Raw genomic sequence first — 25,013 nt, 5'->3', positions numbered from 1 at the left:
TCATACATATTTTGAGTCTCCACAGACCTCTCAGGCAAAAGAGAGTTATACGTAATTGCTTTCAGATTTTAGTCACAATGCAGACTGAGTTGAAATGTCTGATTACTCCCTTGATTCAGATTCCTATTAGAGAAGGTTTTAAATTTGCAGCTATAGCCACTCTGTGCTTGCTCTGGCACTACAGTCAGTATTATGAGTGCCACTGCTTGGGCTTAGGCTATAAATACCCACATATAGCCATTGCAGAAGCAGGCCAGGGCAGACGCTGTGTGAGGTAGCCCAAGTGCCCCACACTTGGCACTTAGGAAGCATGCTATGTTCAGTACAGTAAAACCTTGGCTATCTGATGGCTTCAAGGAGTGTTCTGTGTACTGATCATTTAACCTTTTAAAATATCACAACTTAAACTCTTTTTTTTTTTCTTCTCGGGAGATATTTCTCACTTGTTCTGTGGATTTCTCTGCCTCCTTAACTGAATCATCAAGAAGAGAATTAATTATCTTGAGTCATGTGAACATGATTTGTATCCATAGCTAGGGGTGCACACAAACCTGAGATGAGACCAGAAGGGGTTGAACCCAACATTCCTTGGAGCTTTTAAAAAAACAGTTCTTCGATGTCACTGTTTTGTTTGTTTTTTTAAGTGTAGTATCTGCATGAAGGACAGGCCCTTAAAGATTATCTCCCCAGTTCCTCATTTCTGAATCACAAGTCTCCATTTCAATTTAATCTTACATTAGGCATTGAGACTAGGTAATGTGCAGCATGGCAACCCCTGGACACCAGCATGCCATGCCTGCCTCCAGGGTTGGGTGCTGACCAGAGACTGCAAGCTGTCTTCCTGTCGGCATCTCTGTTTCATTTATATTGAGTTTGTTCATCAGGATTGAAGAAAGAATATCCTTCCCTTTTTCATAATTTATGGTGAGCTGTTTTGTGTAATGTTCTTTCTGAAGAACAAACACGGAGCTAAGAGTCAGGATCTGGCTGAGAGAGGGGTGTGGCTGCCAGTCCTCAAGTTTCATTGTCTCTAGGGTAACTGTGGAATAAACGGTTTCCCAGGCTTTTGCTAGTACTGAAGTTTTGTAAATATGACACTAAATTCTCATTATTTCCCATCTTTCTTCAAAGTTTAAAAAATTAGCTTTCTAGCAACATAAAAATTACAACTTGAAACTATAATGCAAAATGAAAGTCTACATATTACTCAGCTTACTCATAAAGTGTCTCCTTTTTTTTTTTAAAGATTTGTTTATTTATTTCTCTCCCCTTTCCCCCCTCCCCACCTGGGTTGTCTGTTCTGTGTCTATATGCTGCGTGTTTTTTGTCCGCTTCTGTTGTTGTCAGCGGCACGGGAATCTGTTTCTTTTTGTTGCGTCATCTTGTTGCATCAGGTCTCCATGTGTGCGGCGCCGTTCTTGGGCAGGCTGCACTTTCTTTAGTGCTGGCGGCTCTCCTTACGGGCCGCACTCCTTGCGCGTGGGGCTCCGCTATGTGGCAGGGCACTCCTTGCGCGCATCAGCACTGCGCATGGACCAGCTGCACACGGGTCAAGGAGGTCCGGGGTTTGAACCGCGGACCTCCCATGTGGTAGGCGGACGCCCTAACCACTGGACCAAGTCCGCTTCCACTCATAAAGAGTCTCTTGCACAAAGAGTTCATGTTCTGATTTACCTCCCAGCTCATAGGTAAAATTTGAGGGGTTACTTTAGAGTGGCAGCAAAATGGTCATCGCTTTTCTTCCTTAGGGTGAGTTTTACAGTTGCCCCAAAATAGGTTAGTTTTCATATGGCCAGATAAATGAGCCCTGAAATGATCTGAAATACATTTAAGAGTATCTCACAGTATCTGTTTTATTCTGTGCGTAGCAGAGTGGTTTGTGAGCAACATGGAGTCAGCACTAGTCTAGATGTGCTATTAGGTTGGTTGGGTGTGTCCTCTTGTCCTGTTCTTTGTCTTTAAAGCCATTGCTTTGAGACTGTAAAGGATTATACCCTGCTTTTTTTAATGAGCCTTAATATCACATGTTACTCTGACAGCTTGTCTCAGACTTGCCCTTTTAAAGTTGTAGGCAGAAACATTTACTACTAACTCTGTTACAGCTGTTGTTGAACAATTTTGTGGTGTTTTATAGATGCACTGTTGTATACCACTTGGTTTACCAGGTACACTTAATCTTCTGGCCTTGTACTCCTTGCTACAAGTGTGTGGATTTGTCTTTTTGCTGTTCCTTTAGCATAGCTCATTGGTTCCTCAGTTAGCTTTGTAGTGGCAATTGCACTGGATATTAATCCTTCCTTTTCAAGGACTGTTAACTGTAGAGATGCCATGCAGGTAGCTGTTTCCACCATGCAGCCTCTGAGTGTGTTCTGAAGGCTAATGAGGGTTAGTTTGGATGTTTTCTGTCACTCCCCTTTGCTTCGCCCCCTACCCCCACTCCCCCACTGCAGATTTGTACCAGCTTCTCCCACTTTGTATTAGCTTTTTTCTTTACTGAAAGAGCACCTTAGAGCCGCCTCTATCAAACTCCCTGATGCTCATGCCATTTTCTTTTAACAGGTTTTGTTCTTTGTTTAAGCCGTGCTGGTTATTTCTTTTTTTCCTCCTTTATTTTTATGCTTTCTTGTTTGTTTCTGCTTTGGATCTTTGTTCTTGGTTTTTTAAATTTTTAAAAATTTTTCCCCTTTTTAATTTTTGTGTGTGTGTGTTTTGCTTTTTTGTTGTTGTTGTTGTTCTTGGCTTTTTTTTATGCACCCTTGCCTTTGGTGTGCTTTTTCTTTTTAGGTGACATCTTACATGTATTTATTCCCGAAACCTAAGAGTTCCATAAAACCACTTGCCAGGCACCTTAGGTTTTATTGTGTTAAACCATTTACAATGTCTTTTTATGTATATTATTATGTTTTGGCATCCCAGCAACTACCTTAGTAGCCTGTTGAGTAAACCTTGTATGAAAGTGTTTTGTGAAAGGAAGACATTTCATTGTCATATACTATTGCTCCTGTTGTCATCTTCTGTGCCACCACCATCATTGACTTTCTATTTTTGTCTCCATGACTAACATTTTCTCCTGCTTTTGCATATGTCCATCTCCCTTCTGGTGTGCTCCCGCTCCCTTTCCCCCTCTTCTTTGCTTAGTCAAGCCTGTCCTTCATTAATCTGCATGGCAGTGCTCACTCCTGGGAAGCCCTTTCTGTCTCACCCACCTTCCAGCAATCTGTGAATGCTTCAGTTCTAGCATTTCACACGCTGTTCTCTGTGCGAAGCTGCACTGTTGTGTGGCACACAACGGCCACACTGTTGTTCTTGGAAATGCCAGGCACTTTCCTGCCTGTTCCCCCAGACACCCACATGGCAGCTCTTGCTCTTCCTTTGTCTCTGCTGAAATATAACCCCACTTCAAACTGCTTCCTTACCCACCCCTCCCTCTGCATTCTTTCTCTCCCTTCCTTGTTTTTCTCCGAAGTTCCTATCACCGCCTACTGTCTTATATTTTTGATTTTATGATTAAAATTGTCTGAGTATTTTCGTTTCTTTACTAGAATGCAAGTTTATGGTGAAATTATAGGGTGAAACAAAAGCAATGAATACCTTTGGGAACTTTATTCTTTAGTAGAAGTTTCTGTCAGAAAAAGTACCTTGCAGTTTGAGATATTGATTGATATTACCCTTGCATACACATACACACACACATACAGATACACTTTTTTTTTTGGAGGTACCGGGGATTGAACCCAGGACCTTGTACATGGCAAGCAGGTGCTCAACCAGTTGCTACATCTGCTCCCCCAGACTCACTATTAAAATATGTTTGTTAGGATTTAGAGGACATCTATGGATCAGTAGTCTGGGACTGATTTCATTTCAAGCCTAGTCTTTGTCATTTTTACTTTACATATTTAAAAAAAGAAAAACCTGCTCACATTAGATTCTACCTCATATTCTCAAAGGGCATAAATCTGTTTCCTGCTGTCCTTTCTAGACAAGCTCTGTTAAATTATAAAATTCTTTGCCGCTTTAACTGTCACTTTTCTCCTTTAGGAATCAGAGAAGATCATTGCTGAGTTGAATGAAACCTGGGAAGAGAAGCTGCGTAAAACTGAGGCCATCAGAATGGAGAGGTCAGGAGCTTAAAATCTGGAAATGTTTCTAAACTTTCTAGGCAATCTTGATTACTTTTATAGTAAGAAAAAAATGAATAGTTAAAAATGAAGAACCTCCCCTCTCCCCCTGAAAACCAAAAAATAAACATGGCTGGGGATACTTATAGCCAGTAGAATTTACATTTTGAAGTAAATATACATGTTTTTGGGTTCTCTGAGGAGTCCTGTGGTTAATAGCACCACCCTACGTGTTGCTAGGGATCCATCAAATAATGGCAGGGATTGAGGGAAAAAGGTTTTCTTATGCAAATAAGGGAGACTGCCTTTGATAAAGCCCAAATCCAAAATGTTGTACTGTCTTCAAGAGTTAACATTCTCTAGATGGACCTCTTTGTAAGAGGGAAAGTAGTTTGGGTTGTAAACTTTTAAAGTCCCTATTCTAGGGAAGCGGATTGGCTCAAGCAATTGGGCTCCCTTCTACCATAAGGGAGGTTCTGGGTTCAATTCCCAGGGCCTCCTGGTGAAGGTGAGCTGGCCTTCGCAGAGAGCTGGCCCATGTGGCGAGGCGATGCAACAAAAAAGAGACACAGAGGAGAGACAATGAGAGACACAACAAACCAAGGAGCTGAGGTGGCTCAATCAATTGAGTACCTCTCTCGCCTGCCAGAAGGTCCCGGCATTGGGACTCCTGAAGACAGAAGAGAAGGCTGTCAGACACAGAGGAACTCACAGTGAATGGACATAGCAGACAGCAAGCACAAGTGGCAAGAGGGGGCAGGGGATAAATAAATAAAATGAATCTTAAAAAAAAGAAAAAGTCGCTATTCTAGTTTAACCTCCAACAATTTTCTAACCTGATGTGATTATAGCCCAAAATAATGCTTTTGCTATTAGAATAAATATACATCTGAAAAATGTCAGTTCTTGTCTTCTTCCTTCTTGGAAGATGAGGCAGGAGTAAGTTTTAACACACTGATACAAGAAATGTATCCAGCAATTAGATTTTTCTTATTGGTTATAAAAATTTAAAGCTAGGATTATTGAACCAGAATGATGATGGGCAAGGTAATGTAATACTTCAGAAAATGATATTTGGAGATCATACTCCATATACCAAAGTTACTTTTCAGTTGATTCTTAGATTTTTAAGAAATAATTCTTTGAAATTGGCTTTGAGAAATATCCCTTTTTCCTTTTTTTATATTAATAGATATTAATGGAAAAAAAAGAAGAAAAAATAAAAGAGAGGAGCCAGTCTAGCTCAGTGGTTGTGTGCCAGCTTCCCAAATACAAGGTCCTGGGTTCAATCCCTAGCCCTGGTACCTAGAAAAGAAAAGAAAAGAAAAGAAAATAGATTTGAATGAATGCTTGCCCACCTCCAAAGTTAGATGAGACAGTTACTTTTTGGATGAATATAATTTTATCTAATATAGGTCCATAACAGTTTTTTTGTTTTATTTATTTAATTTTTTAGGAGGTACCAGGGATTGAACCCAGGACCTTGAAAATGTGAAGTAGGCAATCAACCACTGAGCTACACCCACTCCTGGACCATAACAATTTATTTTAAATGTGATGTTTCTCTAAAAAAGAATTTCTCATTAATGATGGGATAGACAGATTATTTCACATTTGCATCACCAACTCTAAATATGGCCAGTTATTTTTGCTTTATATGCTTTATTTTCCAGTTCATATGAAACTGATTTAATTCAAAGTTTGGTATTGGTGTTCTGATATACTTGTTTTTTTCTAGAGAGGCCTTGTTAGCTGAGATGGGAGTTGCCATTCGGGAAGATGGAGGAACCCTGGGAGTTTTCTCACCTAAAAAGGTAGGAAACAGTGCTGTTTAAAATTCATCCAAACAGAAACACTTTTTGTTTGTCTTAGTCATTGAGACGTTTTGTCTTTCAGGGTTGCCTCCAGCCCCCTTTTCTTAATCTTGTGACTTGGCTTAATTACATATAGTATAAAATGTCTATCATGTTTACTATTTTAAAAATAAAAACTCGAGGCAGTAAATCTATTAACTTTGGCCGTTCTTCAGTAGGTTTAATCATCTTCATTGCTGCTTTTCCTTAAATTCCCAACCTAACCTAGTATACCTTGCTTCAGTTATGGCTACTCTTTTTATCTAGATTTTCCCACAGGGGCCATCAACCTGTATAATAATTCTTTGGAAGCATCTTTTAGTTGTTCAGGTTTGTGTAGAAAAATACAGCTTTAGTTTGATTCTACAGTTTGTATCATAGACAACCAGTATACTAAGGACAGCAGTTCCCATACCCATCTTTCAAGACTTTGTTTCTTTCTCAGTTCTTTTGAAAATGGTTCCAGTACCTACTTACCTGCTTAGGTACTCATAGTTATAAAATAGTAGGTACCTTTTAGCTAATTAGAGCTCTAAGGATTTTTTTACTAAGTTGCTGGTTAGTTATTACTAGATAATGGAAAACTATTATCACATTATTGTTTTATGTGCATATTTATATGATAATAGAACACGTATTGATGTACAAAGCATATTTATTTTACAACTAATATATGGACCTTGAGTTCAAATGGACTCAAATTGGCCTTTGGAGACTTAAATATCTTCATGCATAGGGTCTAACGATGTCCCCTCTGGGTTAGCCTAGATGGGCTGGGCACTTTTGAATTGGTACTTTTGTTTTATGTCATATGAAATATTCCTGTGGTTTTTTTTGTTTATTTTTTTTTAGGAGGTACCAGGAATTGAACCCAGGACCTCATACATGGGAAGCAGGCAGTGCTCAATCACTAAGCTACATCTACTGCTCCCCTATGACTTTTGCTAAGATTGTTTTGGTTATATTTTTCTATGAAGGTCACAGAACTCTTTTCCAAATTCTGATGTATTATTTTGAACAGAGAAGGTAGATTTAAAGAAATTTTAGATGCACAATGTGGAATTGGAGCAATATTTTATATGATTATATGGCAAAGGTCAGCGATTTTCACACTTTAGTAGTATTTTTCCTTTGGTACAGCAGATTTATTCAGATATGTTTATAGAAATTTTAACAATTAGAGTTTGATAGAATGTAGATTGTGTCTCTGCATTATTATATTATATCTAAAGGTATTTTCTATTCATCTTTCGATATTAACTGTAAGGAAAAAATTTGTAGCAATATATTAAAATATGACATTTAGCACAAATCATAAATAACTTGAACAAGTCTTGTGATATAACAGTACAGTATTCAAAACCAAGGTCTCTCTTTCTAAAAATTTTTCTTACTTTGATTTTATTGATTTTGCTTAAACTTTCTGAACTTCCTCAGGAAAGGAGAGGATATCCCACTGACCATTCAGACTCATTTGTAGAGCCTATTGCTGTGATTCCGTTTTTCTTAGGCCACTCACTGTCTTGACAGGCTTTAAAGAACAGTGTCCACAGAGTGCTTTGACTTTCTCAAAGCAGCAGAGCTCTTCAACTACAAATGTAGGCATTAGTTTAGAAATTGTAGAGGTCATTTTACTTTTCTTTTTAATTATCTTTTGCAGTTCCTTTTCTTAATCCCTTCCTTTGACTTTTCTTTCATTTCTCCACGTTTGCTGGCACCATCTTGAGTAGATTTTACCCCAAGACTGTGTGACTTATTTATGGATTCCAGAGGGGTATTTTTGCCAAAGAAGGTTGGTTATTTAAAGATTTTGGAATTATTAGAGTTAAATGAGGAGGATTTTTCAGAAGGTGTTTATATTTTTGATTGTCATGAATTTAAATTTCTCATTTAAGGTAAACACTGATAAACTAAAGACAATAACTGGTAACATAAAAGGTAGAAGGTGAAAATTATAGTGGGAAATTGGCAGGGAGTGGAAGGACATTATTATAAAATGAATGAAAAAATGAAAAACTTTTTCTTTTTTTTTGCCCAGGCATTTGCAAAAATAATGATTAACCCATTCAAAGAATCAGCCTGTTCTAATTTTTCACATGTGCTCTCTTTGCTTTGTCCCTGTGGAGAAATGGATCTTATTTTTTATCCCAGAACTCATGCTTTTAAATAGAATGCATTAGTGCAATTAGAGAAGGCCTGAAGTGAAGTGCTTTCTCTTTATTTTGGAATAGCAACTAGGAATAATATGGAAGTCCCTCTTCTAGGCACTGTGGGGAATCAAAGAAGCTGTCAGTTTCCTGTAGGTCTTTGTTATGGCCTCAGCCCTATCTGGTGCCTTGCTCTTAATTGATAATCTGTAACCTTTTTCAGACCCCACATCTTGTTAACCTCAATGAAGACCCGCTAATGTCTGAATGTCTGCTTTATTACATCAAAGATGGAATTACAAGGTATATTTGTTTCTTGTTTTGGTTACTTAATGTTTTCTTTTCTCTCTGATGATTCAATAGCTAAAGGAAGGTTGTTAAAAAATTTTATTATAAGGATTTACTGTTTTTCCTGTCTGAAATAATTACAAATCACTTCCCGAATTATTTAAGTGTTTTAGTTAAATGAGTGAACATATGGTTTTTTCCTTAGAAGGTCCTAAATAAAACTTTTCCTTCTAAGAGCTTACATGAATTCAAAGGAGAATTTAGTTTACTCATGTCTTTTTATAAAGCTATATGAGATATGTTAGTATGTAATTCATTGCTTCTTGATTTCTTATTCTGTTGTGGGGAAGTTGATCATATATGAAAATAAAATGTTCATTTGAAAGCTTCCGAAACAAAGAGGCAGTACCTTTTTTGTACCTACCAAAGAAGGTTCTTTGGGAGAAAGAGGGTCATTGTTTGTCGTGCTTTTCTTTGTCTTAATTTCCCTGAGAAACACTTCATCTTGTGTTCAGGGTTGGCCAGGCAGATGCTGAGCGGCGCCAGGACATAGTGCTGAGTGGGGCTCACATTAAAGAAGAGCATTGTATCTTCCGGAGTGAAAGGAGCAACAGTGGAGAAGGTGAGAGTTCCTGGGTTGAGCTTCCCCAACAACTTTTTCATTCTGTCTCATGAGAAATTCCCAAAACTTAGTATCTTTGTCTCTTTCAGTAGAACTTGCTTGTATAATCTAATATTAAAATGGAGAAACTTGGGCTACTTATAAATGCAAGGACAGACATAGCTACTTTACATAAAAATAGACTAGACAAAAGGAGCCCTTCTTTTCCTGCCAAGAACTGAGCGGGACATAGGCAGTTAAGCTTGGTCTTGAATGCTAATTATTTAATAGAGAAGTAAGAAAGAAACAAATAATCCTTGGTAATAAGGGAGTTTCAGGACCTCTAGTCTTAGTCCAGTAGAATTTATTTTTCTGTTATCTAAAAGGGAAGAAAAAGTCCATCTTGATTTCACCCAGGTTATTAACAAAACAGCAACAGTTTTTGTGCTATGTAATTCACTTTTTCCTGAATCAGAATATTAGTTTTTAATCATAAGTTTTTTTCCTACATCTCATTCTTTAGATTCCTGATGATTTTCAGTTTTATTGATAGAGCTATCTTCAGATATCACTAAAACTAATATTTCCTATCTTCTTATCCTAAGGTCTGTCAAGATCCTTAATTCCAGTTCAGTTAAATGTTTCTATCTCAGCCACAGTCCCAGATAGCCTAAAACAAACTGATGTATAGCTGCTTCTACCACTTAGTTGGTTGCAGGAATATCTTCTAGTTACCATGAATCTGATAGTCACTACTTTCCATTATTTGATTCCAGTGGTTTCTGACCCTAACATTAGTTTGTGTTTTTCTTAGTTATCGTGACCCTAGAGCCCTGTGAACGCTCAGAAACCTATGTAAATGGCAAGAGAGTGGCCCAGCCTGTCCAGTTACGCTCAGGTGAGACTGGGAAAGGTTCAAGGTCTTCAACAATGTACACATGGCTTGTGTGAGCAACTCTTTAATTTTTGACTCTTTGTCTAAAGGCTAATGTGATAGTAATAGGAATTGTATTCCTGCAGAACACCAAAAGCCGTCTTTATGCATTAGGGAGAGAGAGATTGTTAACCTAGTTGCTGTACTTTTCAAAAATGATTTATTAGCCCTATTTTTGTCTTGTACTAGGAAACCGTATCATCATGGGTAAAAATCATGTTTTTCGTTTTAACCACCCGGAGCAAGCCCGGGCTGAGCGGGAAAAGACTCCTTCTGCTGAGACTCCCTCAGAGCCTGTGGACTGGACATTTGCCCAGAGAGAGCTTCTGGAAAAGCAAGGAATTGATATGAAACAGGAGATGGAGAAAAGGTAATGCACAAATATTATGTGCCCCTCATGACTTTTACTTATTTTTTTAATCTCCTCCCTTCTTCCCCCCAATGGTTCCCTCATCTGTCTACTCATTGTTTTGCTTGCTGTGTCTGGTCATTTTCTCCAGGAGGCACCAGGAACTGAACCCAGGACCTCCCACATGGGAGGCGAGTGCCCAACAGCCTGAGCCACATCTGCTCCCTGTGGGCTGTGGCGTCTACTTCGTTTGGGTGGGTGTGGTGTCTAGCTTGTTGCAGCAGGTTGCCACATCTGGCGGGTTACAGCAGGTGCAGTATCTGCTCATCTTCTTTAGGAGGCACTGGGACTCAAACCTGGGACCTCCTATGTACTAGGCAGGGGCCCAACTTGTTGAGCCGGCTCCTCTTCCCCAACTGTCACTTTTTTTTTTTTTTTTAAAGATTTATTTATTTAATTCCCCCTCCTCCCCCGGTTGTCTGTTCTCTGTGTCTATTTGCTGCATCTTGTTTCTTTGTCCGCTTCTGTTGTCGTCAGCGGCACGGGAAGTGTGGGCGGCGCCATTCCTGGGCAGGCTGCTCTTTCTTTTCACGCTGGGCGGCTTTCCTTACGGGTGCACCCCTTGCACGTGGGGCTCCCCTACGCGGGGGACACCCCTGCGTGGCGCGGCACTCCTTGCGCGCATCAGCACTGCGCATGGGCCAGCTCCACACGGGTCAAGGAGGCCCAGGGTTTGAACCGCGGACCTCCCATGTGGTGGACGGACGCCCTAACCACTGGGCCAAGTCCGTTTCCCAACTGTCACTTTTTAAAAACATTTAAGAGCATTCATGAAAGAGCTGAGTGATTTCAGAATTATTTTCTCTCTCTTTCTTTGTCAGACTACAGGAAATGGAGATACTGTACAAAAAGGAGAAGGAAGAAGCAGATCTTCTCTTGGAGCAACAGAGACTGGTAGGAGTCCATCCTGAATTTGCTAACTTAGGAAAAGGGTAGCTTGTTCTCATACCTTCCTTTGTTCACAGATGAGCCCTCACCTAAATTGTTTATCAACTCTCACACACTTAGTCTTTCATTTCCTTAATGGAGAACAAACTCATATCTGGCAGCCTTAGCCTATAAAGGTACCCTCGTGCCTTTTATGTCTTAAGGCCAAATATCTATCTTTTTTTAAAACAAGTGATTTTTGAGGGAAGTAGTGGGAGCTTTTTCTGATAACCTTTGCCTCTTGATAGTAGTTTTAGAATTTGCATCAGCAGTGGTTCTTTTAATGATAATTATTCTGAATATTGAATTTGGTGAGTGTTTGCCTTGGTTTTGTTTCTGATCACCTGATAGTACTAATTCTCTGCTCTTGGGCTGACTTGGAAATTGTTCATGTGCTGGGCAGATTTTTTTTAAAAAAACTGTAAAAGTGTTGCCACACACAGTTGCATGTGTTAACCCCTTTCTGTTCCCCTGCATGGAGTCTGAATTCTCAATAAGGTTCTCAGTAGCATGTGTGGTAACAGTGGGAGCAGGGGCTACCTCATCAATTCAGAGAAGAAAGGGGTGAGCAGCTGAAAAATCAGTTCAGGTTCACAGCTATAGTGCTATAGCTGTCAGCATTTTATGATGTTAATTGATTTTCTAGGTTTGATAGAAACTAAATCTCATGAATAAGTAAGTTCATTTGTTAGTTAGATTTTCATTTTTAAAGCCAACCAGTTCTGGTTAACTAAGCCCTGGTTATAAAGAAGCTTCTTGGAAGTCATCTGATGTGTAAGAGAAAAAATATAATCATCGGATATTGTGGATACAGTTTAGGAATTTCTCATTTGTTAAGATTCCTGGTCTTCATTTGACGATACAGGGGTATTAGGGAAAGAGCTGGGCACTGGCTTCTTCTTGTAGTATAAAATATAGCATGTAAACTGCAGCTGTATAACCATCCTCTGTATTTGAAAAAGAGGAGCTATTGCTAAAAGAGCCAGAAAAGCCAAGGACTCTGGGCAGAAGCAACTGGAAATGATAAGTAAAGCCAAAAAAAGAAGGGATTATAAGAATCAGGCAAGTGTTTGGGCGTAAGATAATGGCAGTACTATAGAATCTCTTTAGAAGGGCCACAGTGCATTTAGTTTTTCATGAAAACTGAAAGGTGATTTAGCTACAAGGGGATTAGGGGCTTGAATGGGTTTGTGACACACAAAGGAGTCTTTTTTCTTAATAATGTAGTATTATCTAATAATATGCTGCTGGTGGTCTATGAAAGATCAAATGTGGACAGGTATAATTAAGCTATATTTATTAACAATAGTGCCTTGTATTTGTAGTGCTTTATAATTTATAAAGAGCTTTAACATCCATCATTTTTTTGATCCTGAAACAACCCTCTAGTAGTGTGTATGTAAGTAAAGTGAGTACTATTACCTCTAGTTAATAGTCAAGGAAGCTAAAGCTAAAAAATGTCTTGCCCACTCTTAAACATGTATTAAGTCATGGTCTGAGGCTTAAAACTTGGGTCTTCTGACTTGCTTTTGTGTCCTGTCCATTAGAGCAGTGTGCTTTTCAGTCATCTGGGCATCTTGTTAAAATGCAGATTCTGGGGTAGGGCTTGAGATTCTACATTTCTAACAAGCTCCCAGATGATGCCAGTGCGGCTAGTCCAAGGTCCAAACTTCAGGCAACTAGGTGGGAAAAAACAATGATGCCGGTGCTATCCATCACCAAAAGCTGGTGATCATTCTATGCCCTGAAATAGATGTTGACCAATAAATAAAGAGAAAGTAAATGTCTCTAAGTCATACTTCTATGTCCAGGGACATAATTAAGTCTATAGATAATCAGGTTCTGGTTATATGCTCTGTGTATCTGAAAGCAAAACATATTTCAAGAGCAGCTTCTTTAAACCAAGGAAGTTGCTTTCCTCTCAAGTTCAGCTGTCTATTCCACTTAAGTTTCTTGTTCTCAAGAAGAACTGATTTCTAATACTTTAGCCTGAAGAATATCTAGCGTAAAAGTGCTGAAGAGAAAATGTATTTTTATGACCTTATATTTGTCAATCAAAAGACATGTTTCAAATGCATAAATATTGAGAGGGTACAAAGAAATCATTAGTAAACATTTAATACTTAATATTTATTATAGGTAATCATTTTTGCATAAATGACACTATTAAAAAGTGGAATTCAGGCCCACAAATTTTCTCCAGTGAAAGTTCCCCAAATGCATCACATCGTGGTAGTGTTGAATATTCCCTTAGGGTAAATGCTCAGTGCATTAATGCTCAATGCCTCTGGTCCTTTCTGTGCTTTTACTTGCTGGGTTTTTTTTTTTTTTCTTAACATATATGTTTTGGGTATCTTCTCTTTTCTTATTTGCATAAGCTCCTTACAGAACCTCTTCAGGAGGCCCACTTTGCATTTGGTATTTCATGAAAACAGAAGAAAGTTTAGTGACATGTGTATCGGCCAGACCTGAATAGTTTCTCCAACTCTGTAATAATATCTTAAAATATTTTTTCACATGAAAGAGGATTTACATCTAGGCACATATACTTTGCGTGCAAAATCTTTAGTGTCAAAGTCAGTATGATACAGGGTTACATGTTTGAGTTATAAGGAGATCATTTTCTACAAGAGTCAATATGATAGTCCTTTAAAAGAAAGAAAATGATAGCCACTAGATTTAATTTGGATTCTGTAGGATTTATGTAGTCCTGTTCACATATGTTTTATTTTAGAGTCTAAAGATACCTCTTATCTCTCAAACTTGATATTAAAGCAATGATTAGAATAATTGTCATTTCCTAATATTTATTTCATCCTTAGACAATTTTAAGAAGAAAATAAAAGAAGCCAGGGAAGAAAAGTGATAGTTGTCAATTGTGTGGAAAGAATCAGAGGTGTTTTAGCAAGAAAACCTTTTCAAGGGGTCATATATTCCTTTTTTTTCCTGTTCTTTAATGTCATCTTTTATTACTTAAATTAGCCATTCTAAAAACAAAAAAAGCCATTCTAATTTTTTAAACTTAATATAATAAGGGAAAAATGTGAATGTTGAGTCTTTAAATTTAGCTTTGTTTTTGTTGTAAGGGTTTCAAATAGATATGGATTATAAATGGGCTTAGTACCCTTTTGTAGGCCAATTGAGATAATACAAATTTTTCTACTGTGAGGGAGAAGCCTGTCGCCCTGCTGGAAAAACTATGATAAGTAGCAACATCTTCAAATTTAGAGGACAAATATTGTCATTATTGTCAAAGCTATTTATTCATTCCCTAGAAAATAACTGTACATACAAATCTTTGGTCTAGAAAGCAAGATAGATCAGTTTCAGTTCCCCTTTTTTTTTTTTTTTTTTTTTAACTCTTTGCTAGAGATACTTTTGCTAAAATCAGTCCCATAAAAAGAGACTAAGTAACAATATTTTTATTTAATTATCTTGAACCACTTACCTAGTCAGTAGTTTCTTTTCCCAGGAGCTTTTGTTTCCTGAATAGAAATTGTTCCTTAATGCTAACTATCATATGGAATTCTAAATCAAAATTGCTTTCATTTAGAGCCCTGTTATCAAGATTTACATGTGTTAAGAATAATTGGTTATTATCCAAACAGCACTTGGAACCACTTTCTTGTGAAGCCAGACTGCTGTTTTAGGCTTAAGTAGTGTTATTTTTAAAAGGAGTAATGGTGTAGGGACATCCAGGAAGACAAGAGTTAGAGAGATGTTTTATTTTATTTTTTTATTTGATTTTTAGGAGGTACCGGAGATTGAACTTGGGAACCTAACACATGTGAGGCAGGCACTCAACCACTGCTCCATGATCTCCATTTTAGAGTGGATCCATTTTACACAAGCAGAATATCATGTTTGTTTCATGTGTTCATTGGAAGAGTTGTCAGTTTAAATAATATTCCTCAAATAGCTAGAAAAGCTATGGATTTTCATAGTTTAAAAAGTTGTATTTGTTAAAATATTACTTAGAGAATTTTAAATGGTGATTAATGAAGCATTTTTGCCTAGCTTCATTATTTTTCTGGTAATTTAGTTTTTGAAATTTTGGAGGTGAAGTATTTCTTGATTTAAATGTATGAAAACAAAAAGCAGACCCACTGTAAGGTTCTTTTTCTTGTGTTTCCTTGTTCTCTAATAACAAACTTTAATTATATAAATGAAATGGATCAACTTGACATGACACAAGAAAATAGTAAACCCAGTATATTTTCCTGGAAAGAGTAGTTTCCAAAGCCTCTTATCTTATAAGGAAAAAAAAAAATGGTTGAGAAGAACTTCACATGGTCCACTATAGGAATTCTTAGCACTTTTAACATCACTGTGTTTGCTTCATTTTCTACTTTCTCCTAACTTTTTTCTAGGGCTGCTCTTTTTAGTAAAGCTAAACAAAACTTGGCATCCTAGAGCCTTACTAACCTTTGTTAATCTGCCTGCTCGTCACATCTTTGTATGGCATCTGTGCTCACTCATGGGGGAAAGCGTTTCTGGAAGAAGTAACAGCAATAACCAAGGCAAATGTGGGGATGTGGTTGCATGGGTTTTTAGCATGCCTGAGCTGTAGGTTTACTTCATTTTCTGAGAATAGTGAAAACATTATGTCACACTGTTTTGTTAGTTTTGTATGACCTGAGAGTGAGAAACTCACTCACTGTGTCAAGCCTTCTAAAATATTTGATTGGAGATTTCATCACTCAAGCCAAAAAGTGGAAATTTGGATTGGGTTAATAAATCAATCTATCTATTTATAACTGGTTATGCATATGCATTTGTCTCAATAGGTTTCCACATCATTTAGGGTTTTGTTTTTGGGGTTTTTTTTTGTTTGTTTGTTTTTGGTTCTTTGTTTTAGTTTTGTTTTTAAATTTGGTTAAGTCTTTTTTGCTTGCTTTTTCTTCGATTTGATTTTCCTTTTTTACGTTTTAATTTTGGTTATTTTGGGGCCATTTTTTATTTTGTTTTTCCAAAGGACGCGGATTCTGATAGCGGGGACGATTCTGACAAGAGGTCGTGTGAAGAGAGCTGGAAACTGATTACTTCCCTCAGAGAAAAGCTACCTCCCAGCAAGTTGCAAACCATTGTTAAAAAATGTGGCCTCCCCAGCAGTGGAAAGAAACGAGAACCAATTAAAATGTATCAAATCCCCCAAAGAAGGCGCCTGAGTAAAGATTCCAAGTGGGTCACCATCTCTGATCTTAAGATTCAGGCTGTAAAAGAGATTTGCTATGAGGTTGCCCTCAACGATTTTAGGCATAGTCGACAGGAGATTGAAGCATTGGCCATTGTTAAGATGAAAGAGCTTTGTGCCATGTATGGAAAGAAAGATCCCAATGAGCGGGACTCCTGGCGGGCAGTGGCCAGGGATGTCTGGGATACTGTTGGTGTTGGGGATGAAAAGATTGAGGACATAATGGCCAGTGGTAAAGGCGGAACTGATGTAGATGATCTCAGGGTTCATATAGACAAGCTGGAAGATATTTTGCAAGAAGTCAAAAAGCAGAATAATATGAAAGATGAGGAGATAAAAGTCTTAAGAAATAAAATGCTAAAAATGGAAAAAGTCTTACCACTGATTGGATCTCAGGAACAGAAAACCCAAGGAAACCACAAAACAAAGGAGGCTGTTTGTGTTGGTGTCAGTAACAAGTGTGAGAATGATGTAAGTAAAGGAGAAAATGGGGAACTTGGGAAAGAAGAGCGTGTTTCCCAGCTGATGAATGGGGACCCAGCTTTTAGACGTGGACGCCTGCGCTGGATGAGGCAAGAGCAAATCCGGTTTAAGAACCTGCAGCAGCAGGAGATAACAAAGCAGCTTCGTCGGCAGAACGTACCCCATAGATTCATCCCTCCTGAGAACCGGAAGCCCCGGTTCCCATTTAAGAGCAATCCTAAGCACAGAAACTCTTGGAGTCCTGGGACACACATCATTATAACAGAAGATGAGGTTATAGAGCTTAGAATTCCTAAAGATGAAGAAGGAAGGAAAGGAAATAAAGAGGAGAGTCAAGAAAAAGGGAATAGGGCAGCTTCTAAGGACCCCCAGTTACCATGGGGCTCTCAGGGCACACAAAGTCAGGATCACATCCAAGTTAGCAAGCAACATATTAATAATCAACAACAGCCACCTCAGTTACGCTGGAGAAGCAATTCTCTCAATAATGAACAACCGAAAGGTGTGCACTGTCAGGCCTCTGCCTCCTCAGAATCGTTAAACTTGCACAGTGGCCACCCCACTGCTGACCTGCAGACTTTCCAGGCAAAGCGCCATATTCATCAACACCGTCAGCCCTACTGTAATTATAACACTGGAGGTCAGTCAGAGGGCAGCGCAGCCAGTTCCTGTCAGAAGCAGACTGACAGATCCAGCCACTGCAGCCAGTTTGTGACACCTCCTCGGATGAGGCGACAGTTCTCAGCACCCAATCTCAAAGCCGGCCGAGAAACCACAGTATAAATTACTGGACAAACTTGAAATCAGGGTGGAGGAAACAAGCAATTTTAGCTCACAAGCTGAGTTAGTTCTACATTATGATTTTAATGTTGTGTTCCTACACATATTACCTGGTTTTAGTACTGTTAAAACATAAAACACTGGTAAATGTTTCATCACATCCCTTTTGCTCATATATTATAAATGGGCAGTTTCTGGAATATTGGATAAAACATTTGAGACCTCCCTTATTTTTCTGAGGCTTTTTTCCCTTTAGTGCCTAGATAATTAATATACTTACACACAGACTTGTCTTGTTTTTGTGTAAGTTTGTTTTTTTTTAATGCCTGTACATTCGTGTAATATCCAGAAAGACCTGCCCCTTAGTTTATACAGACATTCAAAGGGGGAATTTGATGTGTATAATTAAATGTCTATTATTTCCCTATAATTTCCCTATAACTGTTAAAACATTGGTTTAAAAAATAAGATGCAACTGTGTGGGCACAGCTTTGGATTTCTCATCCATGTCTGTACCTTTCTTTAAATATAATTGGAATTTTTATAAGCCAAAATTAAATCTCTACAGACACATTTTGTACGATACAGCTTTGCATCTTCCACAGAACTTCCACATCATCTTATTCTTCTAAATTTCACAGAAGACCTGACACAGTAGTTGTTTTTTTCTTTTGAGTGTTTCAGGATATGTATGAAATTTGTCATAATACTGAAATCTTTAAATTGCCATCATGTCTGTGTTTCTGGTTGTGGTTTGCATTTTTGAAGTTTAACATCATTTTACACACACACAAAATGAAGTATCCACTAAAATCATGCTAACAGAAATAAAAACAAAATATTTGCCTAAGTGCTTTTGGCAGTCTGTATAAGTTTGTAGGGAGGTTATTTGGTGAGGAGATGTTAGAGGTATGGGCCCTGGGGAGAAGGCTATGTCAGATGCCTGTGTGCTGTTTTATTTCAGTTGATGATGAGATAATGAAAGAAAGTTAACTCTGGTTGGGTTTGGAGTAAAGGAGTAGATGTGTAATAAACTGTTCTTTGGAATAGCAGTGGTTATACTCACAGATGCTCCAGAAAGGAAGAAGTCCTGATGAACAGTTAGTATTCAATACCTCATTTTATTCTGTCGTGGTCTCAGTCTGCCTCACTGGAGCATCCACTAAAAAAGATGGTTTTAATGGAAAGAAAATAATAGTTTTCTTTCCCCATCTTTGAATTTGTCAGAAGCTTTTTAAAGAGGCAGTGTGAAGAGCCAGAGATGTCCATGAGATTTCCTGACTTCATGTTGTTGAAGATGCATAAGTCACACTAATTCATTTTTTAAGCCCTTGTCTTCCAGATGGTGTGAAAAATTGCAGCCAACATAGCAATTAGCATTCAAGGAAGCCTTAAAAATTCTGATTATGTGGTTATTTTTTTTCCCTTTGTTTGTGCCACAATGCTTTATTAGGACACATTTTTAATCATAGTATTTTGTTTCTTTGCTTCTAAGAAAATGCTTTCTTATTGCACAGAAAATTGCTTCCTATTAACTTTTTTTTTTCCTTGAAGAAAAGCTTTGGGGGATATTTTTGCTTTTAGAGTTGGAACAGTCTTAGTCTTCAGCTGAGGTTTTATGGCAGATTAGACATGGGTGAATGGTGTTTGTAATGAGTTGGCTTAATTGAGATGACAATCTCCTGTGCCTTGTGGTTTGAATGTACTCAGTAGGATACTTCAAATCAGTCACTTCAATGCATCTTATGTAAAACCGAATTATCCTTCTTTATTCCTCTTTAGACATAGATATATTAACTATTCCTTTTTTTGTGAAAAATATTCATTTTCTAATATTAAAACTAATTACTCAGCTTTCAACTCTTTAGCAGCAGTGGACTCTCATTTCCCTAATGTGGAATAACATTAGATAGGTCCATGTATTTTCATTTTAATGGTGGCCTTTTACTCTTGTTATGGACAAGAGCCAACCTTCCCCACTGACTGGTGGTGGTGAATTACTTTCTGCTAGTGATTAGATGATGCTATCAAATGAAGAGTTACATTAAATTTTCATTTGCAAATATGGGTTATGGTAAGGACCACGTCCACAACACTATTCCAAAGAGTTAGTTATGTGTTTGTGCTTCATCTGTGGATCCAGGTGCCCTCCTATTTGAAATGTTTATGTATCTAAAGGAGCCCTTTATTTCATAGATATCCAGGAAGAAATAACCCGAGCTTTGATTGATTGACATATGTTTCTTGATTTCAGAGCTTATCTTAGAAAGTAATTTTGTGTGAATAAAAATTGCTTCATTGAATCTGTTACTAAATAAGTAACTAAATGACACTCTTTTGTGAGCTGTAGGTATAGTCTGTATTGCTTTATTTGTTTGTTGCTTTTTTTTTTAATTTGAAGGTATCGTTCCCCAAGCTTAAATACTATAATACCAAAGAGATAGAGTTATCATTAAACCATTATTATATTGTTGAATTATTTCCAGGTATTATCATAGCAAACCAGGGGAAAAAAGTTTGTGCTACTGAAATTATAAAATGCGGATAATAATGGGAATGTAAAAGAGTCCTAATTAATTGGTATAGCTTCATAAACCACAAGGGTATTATTCCCTGGAGAATTAAAGAGAAGTCCAAATCAAAGGGCTTTTCCTTTATCTACTCTTGCTTCTCATTCTCACTAGCACTGCAAATGGTTTCTCCTTTCTTTTGTTAGTAAAATGAATAGCAATTGTTTATTACATTGAAGTGACTTGAAGTGACCTTGCATGCTTTAGGTGCAGATCGATACTCAAAACAAAACAAAACACTGAATTCCTCACACCCATGTCTACATTAAAGGCTATCAAACTACAGGAAGTACCTATAGTCAGGTGCTGTACCCTATGCCTTACTGGTCCTTTATAGACTTGCCTTAATGATTTGGACAAAAGATTGGTAGGAGGGAAAGTTGCCTGTGTCCTGGCATGCCTTAATGAAGAAATCTTCTTAGAAGCAATGCAAACCAAGAATTTTTTTCTATAATGTTAGGGCCAAGTTCTTCATTATGAGCAGTTTTCCTAATTGTCCATTTTGTATCATCTTTACCAGATTTTTAAATCTGCTGTAGATACTTAGTTTGAAATACTTTAGGTTGTGAAATGTATTGGTTTTCCTCCCTTTATTACTGTAAGAAGAAGTTGTGAATCTTCTTGTTAAAGAACTGTGGGCTTTTCTATTCCGCCCTGCCCCCCCCCCCAATTTCTTAAACAAAAAATGTGCTTAAAGATTGTCCTTGAGTGTAAGATCTACCTTTTCAGAAAGGGATAATTCATATGTAATGTTCAAAAATAAAGTCCTCGTTGAATAAAAGTGAAATCATCTTTCCAGAGTGTAATTTCTCTGATGTGGGAGGAGGGAAATATCAAACAAGGTAATGCTAACTAAACATGGTCTTGACTTTTAGTTATTGCTGTTTCAACTGAAGATGATTACAAACCAAATCTTTTTTTAATATTTCTACATGAAATTGATCAGCTTAAAGCTTTTGCTTTGCTTTCCTCTTCTATTTAACAAAAATTCTATCATAAAATGAGATTCTTAAACCCACTTTCTGATACAGTTCACTTGAATAAAAACTTTTATAGTATAAAATGAATGCAGTTATCACTTTATTATTTCTCTGAGTTTACTTTCAACTGTTTTCAGGTTTTTGTTTCATAATCTTGTTTTGAAGTTTCAGTATGGATAGAAACTAAATTTCTACTTTGATTTTTAAAAAGCTTTGAATAACTCTTTGTAGCTTTTCTTTTATTATTTTTTAATCCCTCCTTTAACTCTGCTTTCCTCTACCCAGAGTATTGATAGTGTGCTAGCAACAGGAAAAAGGAATATTTTCCCAGAGTGGACCATCAGTCTTTCTGAAAATTTGTACATGACATTTTTTATATTGAAAAACAGTCATGCATTATAGAGTAGAACACAAAATCTGCATGAGTTTTTAATATGAAATTTAGAACTTTAAAGAAATTTTATTCTTATTTTGGTCTGCTTCAGGCCTCATACCCTACTCTTCAGGTACTTTGTATTTCTCTGCTATTGGAAAAGCTGATGGAAAATTTGCCAAGAGATCAAATTTATAGAGTGACACAGGCAATTACAGTACAGTGTCACACGTGCAATGATAATTTGTATGTACAGGATGAGAGTCACATCCTAAGGGGAGAGTAGGAGAAGTTTTTTTGTTTGTTTGTTTGTTTTTAAGGAGGAAGCCTTAAGTCAAAAACAGAGCATCAAAATACAACTGGGAATTTATCCAAGTAAAGAATGACAAGGGATAGGAGAGAGCATGTCAGTAAAAAAGGAATGGCAGGGAATTAGGCCTTAGGTAAAAGACAGTAAGCATGATTTAGGGTGGTCAGACCATCAGCTACCTGTGGAAGAGTGGGAAGAAATGAATGGAGATTGGGTGGTAAGGGGCTCGGATCGTGGCAAACTTAGTTGTGATTTTGTCTTGAGTATGATGAGAAACTACAGAATAATTTTAAACAGGGAGATTGCATTATTAGGCTCACCTTTTAGAAAGTTCACTCTAGCCAAATTATAAAGGATGGGCTGGAGGGAGGTAAAATCAGAGCTGGTGTGCCAGTTGGGAGGCTGAATGAACCAAATGAGAAACATTGCTTTTCCAAACTAAGGTAGGGAGGAAGGAGAGAGGAAAATGCCTGTTAAGATTGTTCTCAGGTAGAATCAACAAATCATTTTCTGGGCGGACAAGCCCTGGTACACAGCCCTTAGGATGATGGAGGCTTTTGGTTGGATATTGGTCAGAAAGTAAACAAGACCAAGAGGGGACTGAGCAACTGGGAGAAAATGAGAGCTCTTAAAGTATAAAAGCAGGTGTTGTGGGACCTCTGGAAGAAGAGGGCAGAGGCTGTGGCCATAGTGCTGCTGGAGGTGAGGAACAAGTTTAAGTGTTGACAAGAACAAGGGTGTGTGGCCTTGGGCATGGTTCTCTCCCTTCTGGTTATTGCTTGCATTAAAAGAGGAAGGGGCAATATTCGCAAAAGGAGCCAAGCCCTGTAATATCAAAAACAGTGCAACTAGAAAACCCACAATGTTGACATTGATTTTCCCTTAAATGGTACCTCTTCAGAGATGCCCTGTCTTCTTGTACCTCTTGTCTTTCACCTGTAATACTGCAGTAGCCTGCTGAGTTTGTCTCTGCTTCTATTCATGACCCCCATTATCCACTGTCTACCTCAAGCTACCAGCATCATCTTTTTTTAATATATATTTTTATTGAAGTATATCATTCATACATGAACATGCATAAATAATAAGTGTATAGTAAAGATTGTGAACTTACAAAGTTTGCAAACTGTTAAATTTGGAAGATCCATAAGTGACTGTGCCAGATGCTGGAGATTCAGAGGTGAGTAACAGATATGGTCCCTGGCCTTATGGAGTTCACAGTGTTGTAGAGGAGATAGCTGTTAGACTGGGAGGGGGAAATCCAGAGTGCTCTGAAAGTTTGCAGCAGGGAGACCTCTTTTCATCTGGGGAATGAAAGACCACCCCTCCTTGCTCTCAGCTGATGATGAGCTTTCTTTTTGTTTCACTGAGAAAAAAGAAGCAATCCAAAGAAAACTTCCTCTTCTTCCCACCTGTTTCTACACATCTTCCATCCCTCCTGTTGGCCTCCCCTCCTGTTAATGAATGAACTGTCCTTGCTCCTATCTTAGCCCAGCCCTTGTTCCTTGCATCCCATCTTGTATTACCTTCTTAAGGACTTACTGTGCATTTATGCCCTTCTCTTTTACAGCTTCGGTTTCTCTCAGCAGATGAAAATCTTTTCTTTTCATCAATTTCAAAAATGTACTATGTCCCCTGCCAGCTGCCTTTGTGTTTTGTGTTCCTTTTTATAAAATATACACCTTTGAGAGAGTTTTCTATACTTGTTTCCCAATTGTTCATCTCCCATACTCTTTGCAGTTTTTCCTATCCCCAGTCTTGCTTTAATTCACTCTAGTCAGGTTTTTGTTTCCCACCTTGCTACTCTAGCCTTTCTTATCTGGGTCACCCAAAAACACCATGGTGACAAATCCAGTGATGTTTTCTCAGTCCTCATCTTACTAAGTCAGCAGCATTTGACACAGTAGCCTTTTTTTTTTCAGGTACTGGGGCTGGGAATTGAACCCAGGACCTCATGTGGGAAGCCAGTGCTCACCCACTGAGCTAAACCAGTTCCCCCTAGTTGATTTTTGTTGTTGTTTATTTGTTTGGTTTGTTTTGTTTTTAGGAGGTACCAGGGATTGAACCCTGGCCCTTTGACATGGGAAGCAGGTGCTCAACCACTTGAGCTACATCACTCTCATGCTCTGTACTTTTTTTTTTTTATTTCCCCTTCCCTTCTTCCCCCCTCCCAATTGTCTGCTGTCTGTGTCCATTCGCTGTGCCTTCTTCTCTGCCCACTTGTATTCTTGTCAGCGGCACCAGGAATCTGTGTCTCTTTTTGTTGCATCATCTTGCTGTGTCAGCTCTCCGTGTGTGCGGCACCACTCCTGGGCAGGCTGTACTTTTTCCACGCTGGGCGGCTCTCCTTACGGGGTGCACTCCTTGCACATGGGGCTCCCCTACGCGGGGGACAGTCCCCTGCATGGCACGGCACTCCTTGCGCTCATCAGCACTGTGCATGGGCCAGCTCATCACATGGGTCAGGAGGCCCTGGGTTTGAACCCTGAACCTCCCATGTAGTAGGCTCTGTTCTTTGAGCCAAATCTGCTTCCCTGCTCTGTACTTCTTGAAGTACTTTCTTCTCTTGGTTTCCATGATATCATACTCTTCTGATTTTTCTCCCACCTCACTAGCTGTTCCTTCCTGGTCTCCTCTGTAGAATTAAACCTTGGATTACTTCTATGTTATATCCATTCCATCCCAGGTGATCTCATGCATTTCTGCAACTTTATCTTCCATTTTTACACTGACGTTGATGAACATAATGGTAATTCCCATGTGTTGAGCATTCCTTGTGTGCCAGTATACCTTTTCCATGTATTATTAACTCATTGAATTCTCACAACACTCCCCTTCTGTGAAGTAGGTATATTTTCCATTTTACTTATAAGGATAGTAAGGCACAAAGAAGCTTATAACTTTCCCAGAGTCAAACAGCAAGTAAGTGGAGGAACCAGGTTCAGTCTCAGGCCACCTCTCTGCAAACAACCCTGCCTTGCCTCTCTGCCGACTCTCAGGTGTCCTCTTTCTCCAACGACCTCTGCCCTGAGCCCTAGATGCA

At 38.3% G+C, this 25,013-nt stretch overlaps 1 protein-coding gene across 17 annotated transcripts in view; it reads left to right on the top strand.

Moving 5' to 3' along the window:
- Positions 1–25,013, top strand: part of KIF1B (kinesin family member 1B) — a 155,537-nt gene that overhangs the window by 70,372 nt on the left and 60,152 nt on the right. For all 17 annotated transcript variants that reach the window (XM_058304449.2, XM_058304439.1, XM_058304441.1 and 14 more), the window contains 7 exons: positions 4,042–4,121; positions 5,860–5,935; positions 8,345–8,424; positions 8,925–9,031; positions 9,825–9,908; positions 10,134–10,314; positions 11,175–11,247. In XM_058304449.2, coding sequence (XP_058160432.1) covers positions 4,042–4,121; positions 5,860–5,935; positions 8,345–8,424; positions 8,925–9,031; positions 9,825–9,908; positions 10,134–10,314; positions 11,175–11,247 — 681 coding nt within the window. The remainder of the gene's footprint in view (positions 1–4,041; positions 4,122–5,859; positions 5,936–8,344; positions 8,425–8,924; positions 9,032–9,824; positions 9,909–10,133; positions 10,315–11,174; positions 11,248–25,013) is intronic.

The sequence above is a fragment of the Dasypus novemcinctus genome, chromosome 9 (assembly GCF_030445035.2).
Source record: "Dasypus novemcinctus isolate mDasNov1 chromosome 9, mDasNov1.1.hap2, whole genome shotgun sequence".
In the NCBI taxonomy this organism is placed as follows: Eukaryota; Metazoa; Chordata; class Mammalia; order Cingulata; family Dasypodidae; genus Dasypus; species Dasypus novemcinctus.
Note: the sequence above shows the minus strand (reverse complement) of the source record. Positions and strands in the feature narration are given on the sequence as shown.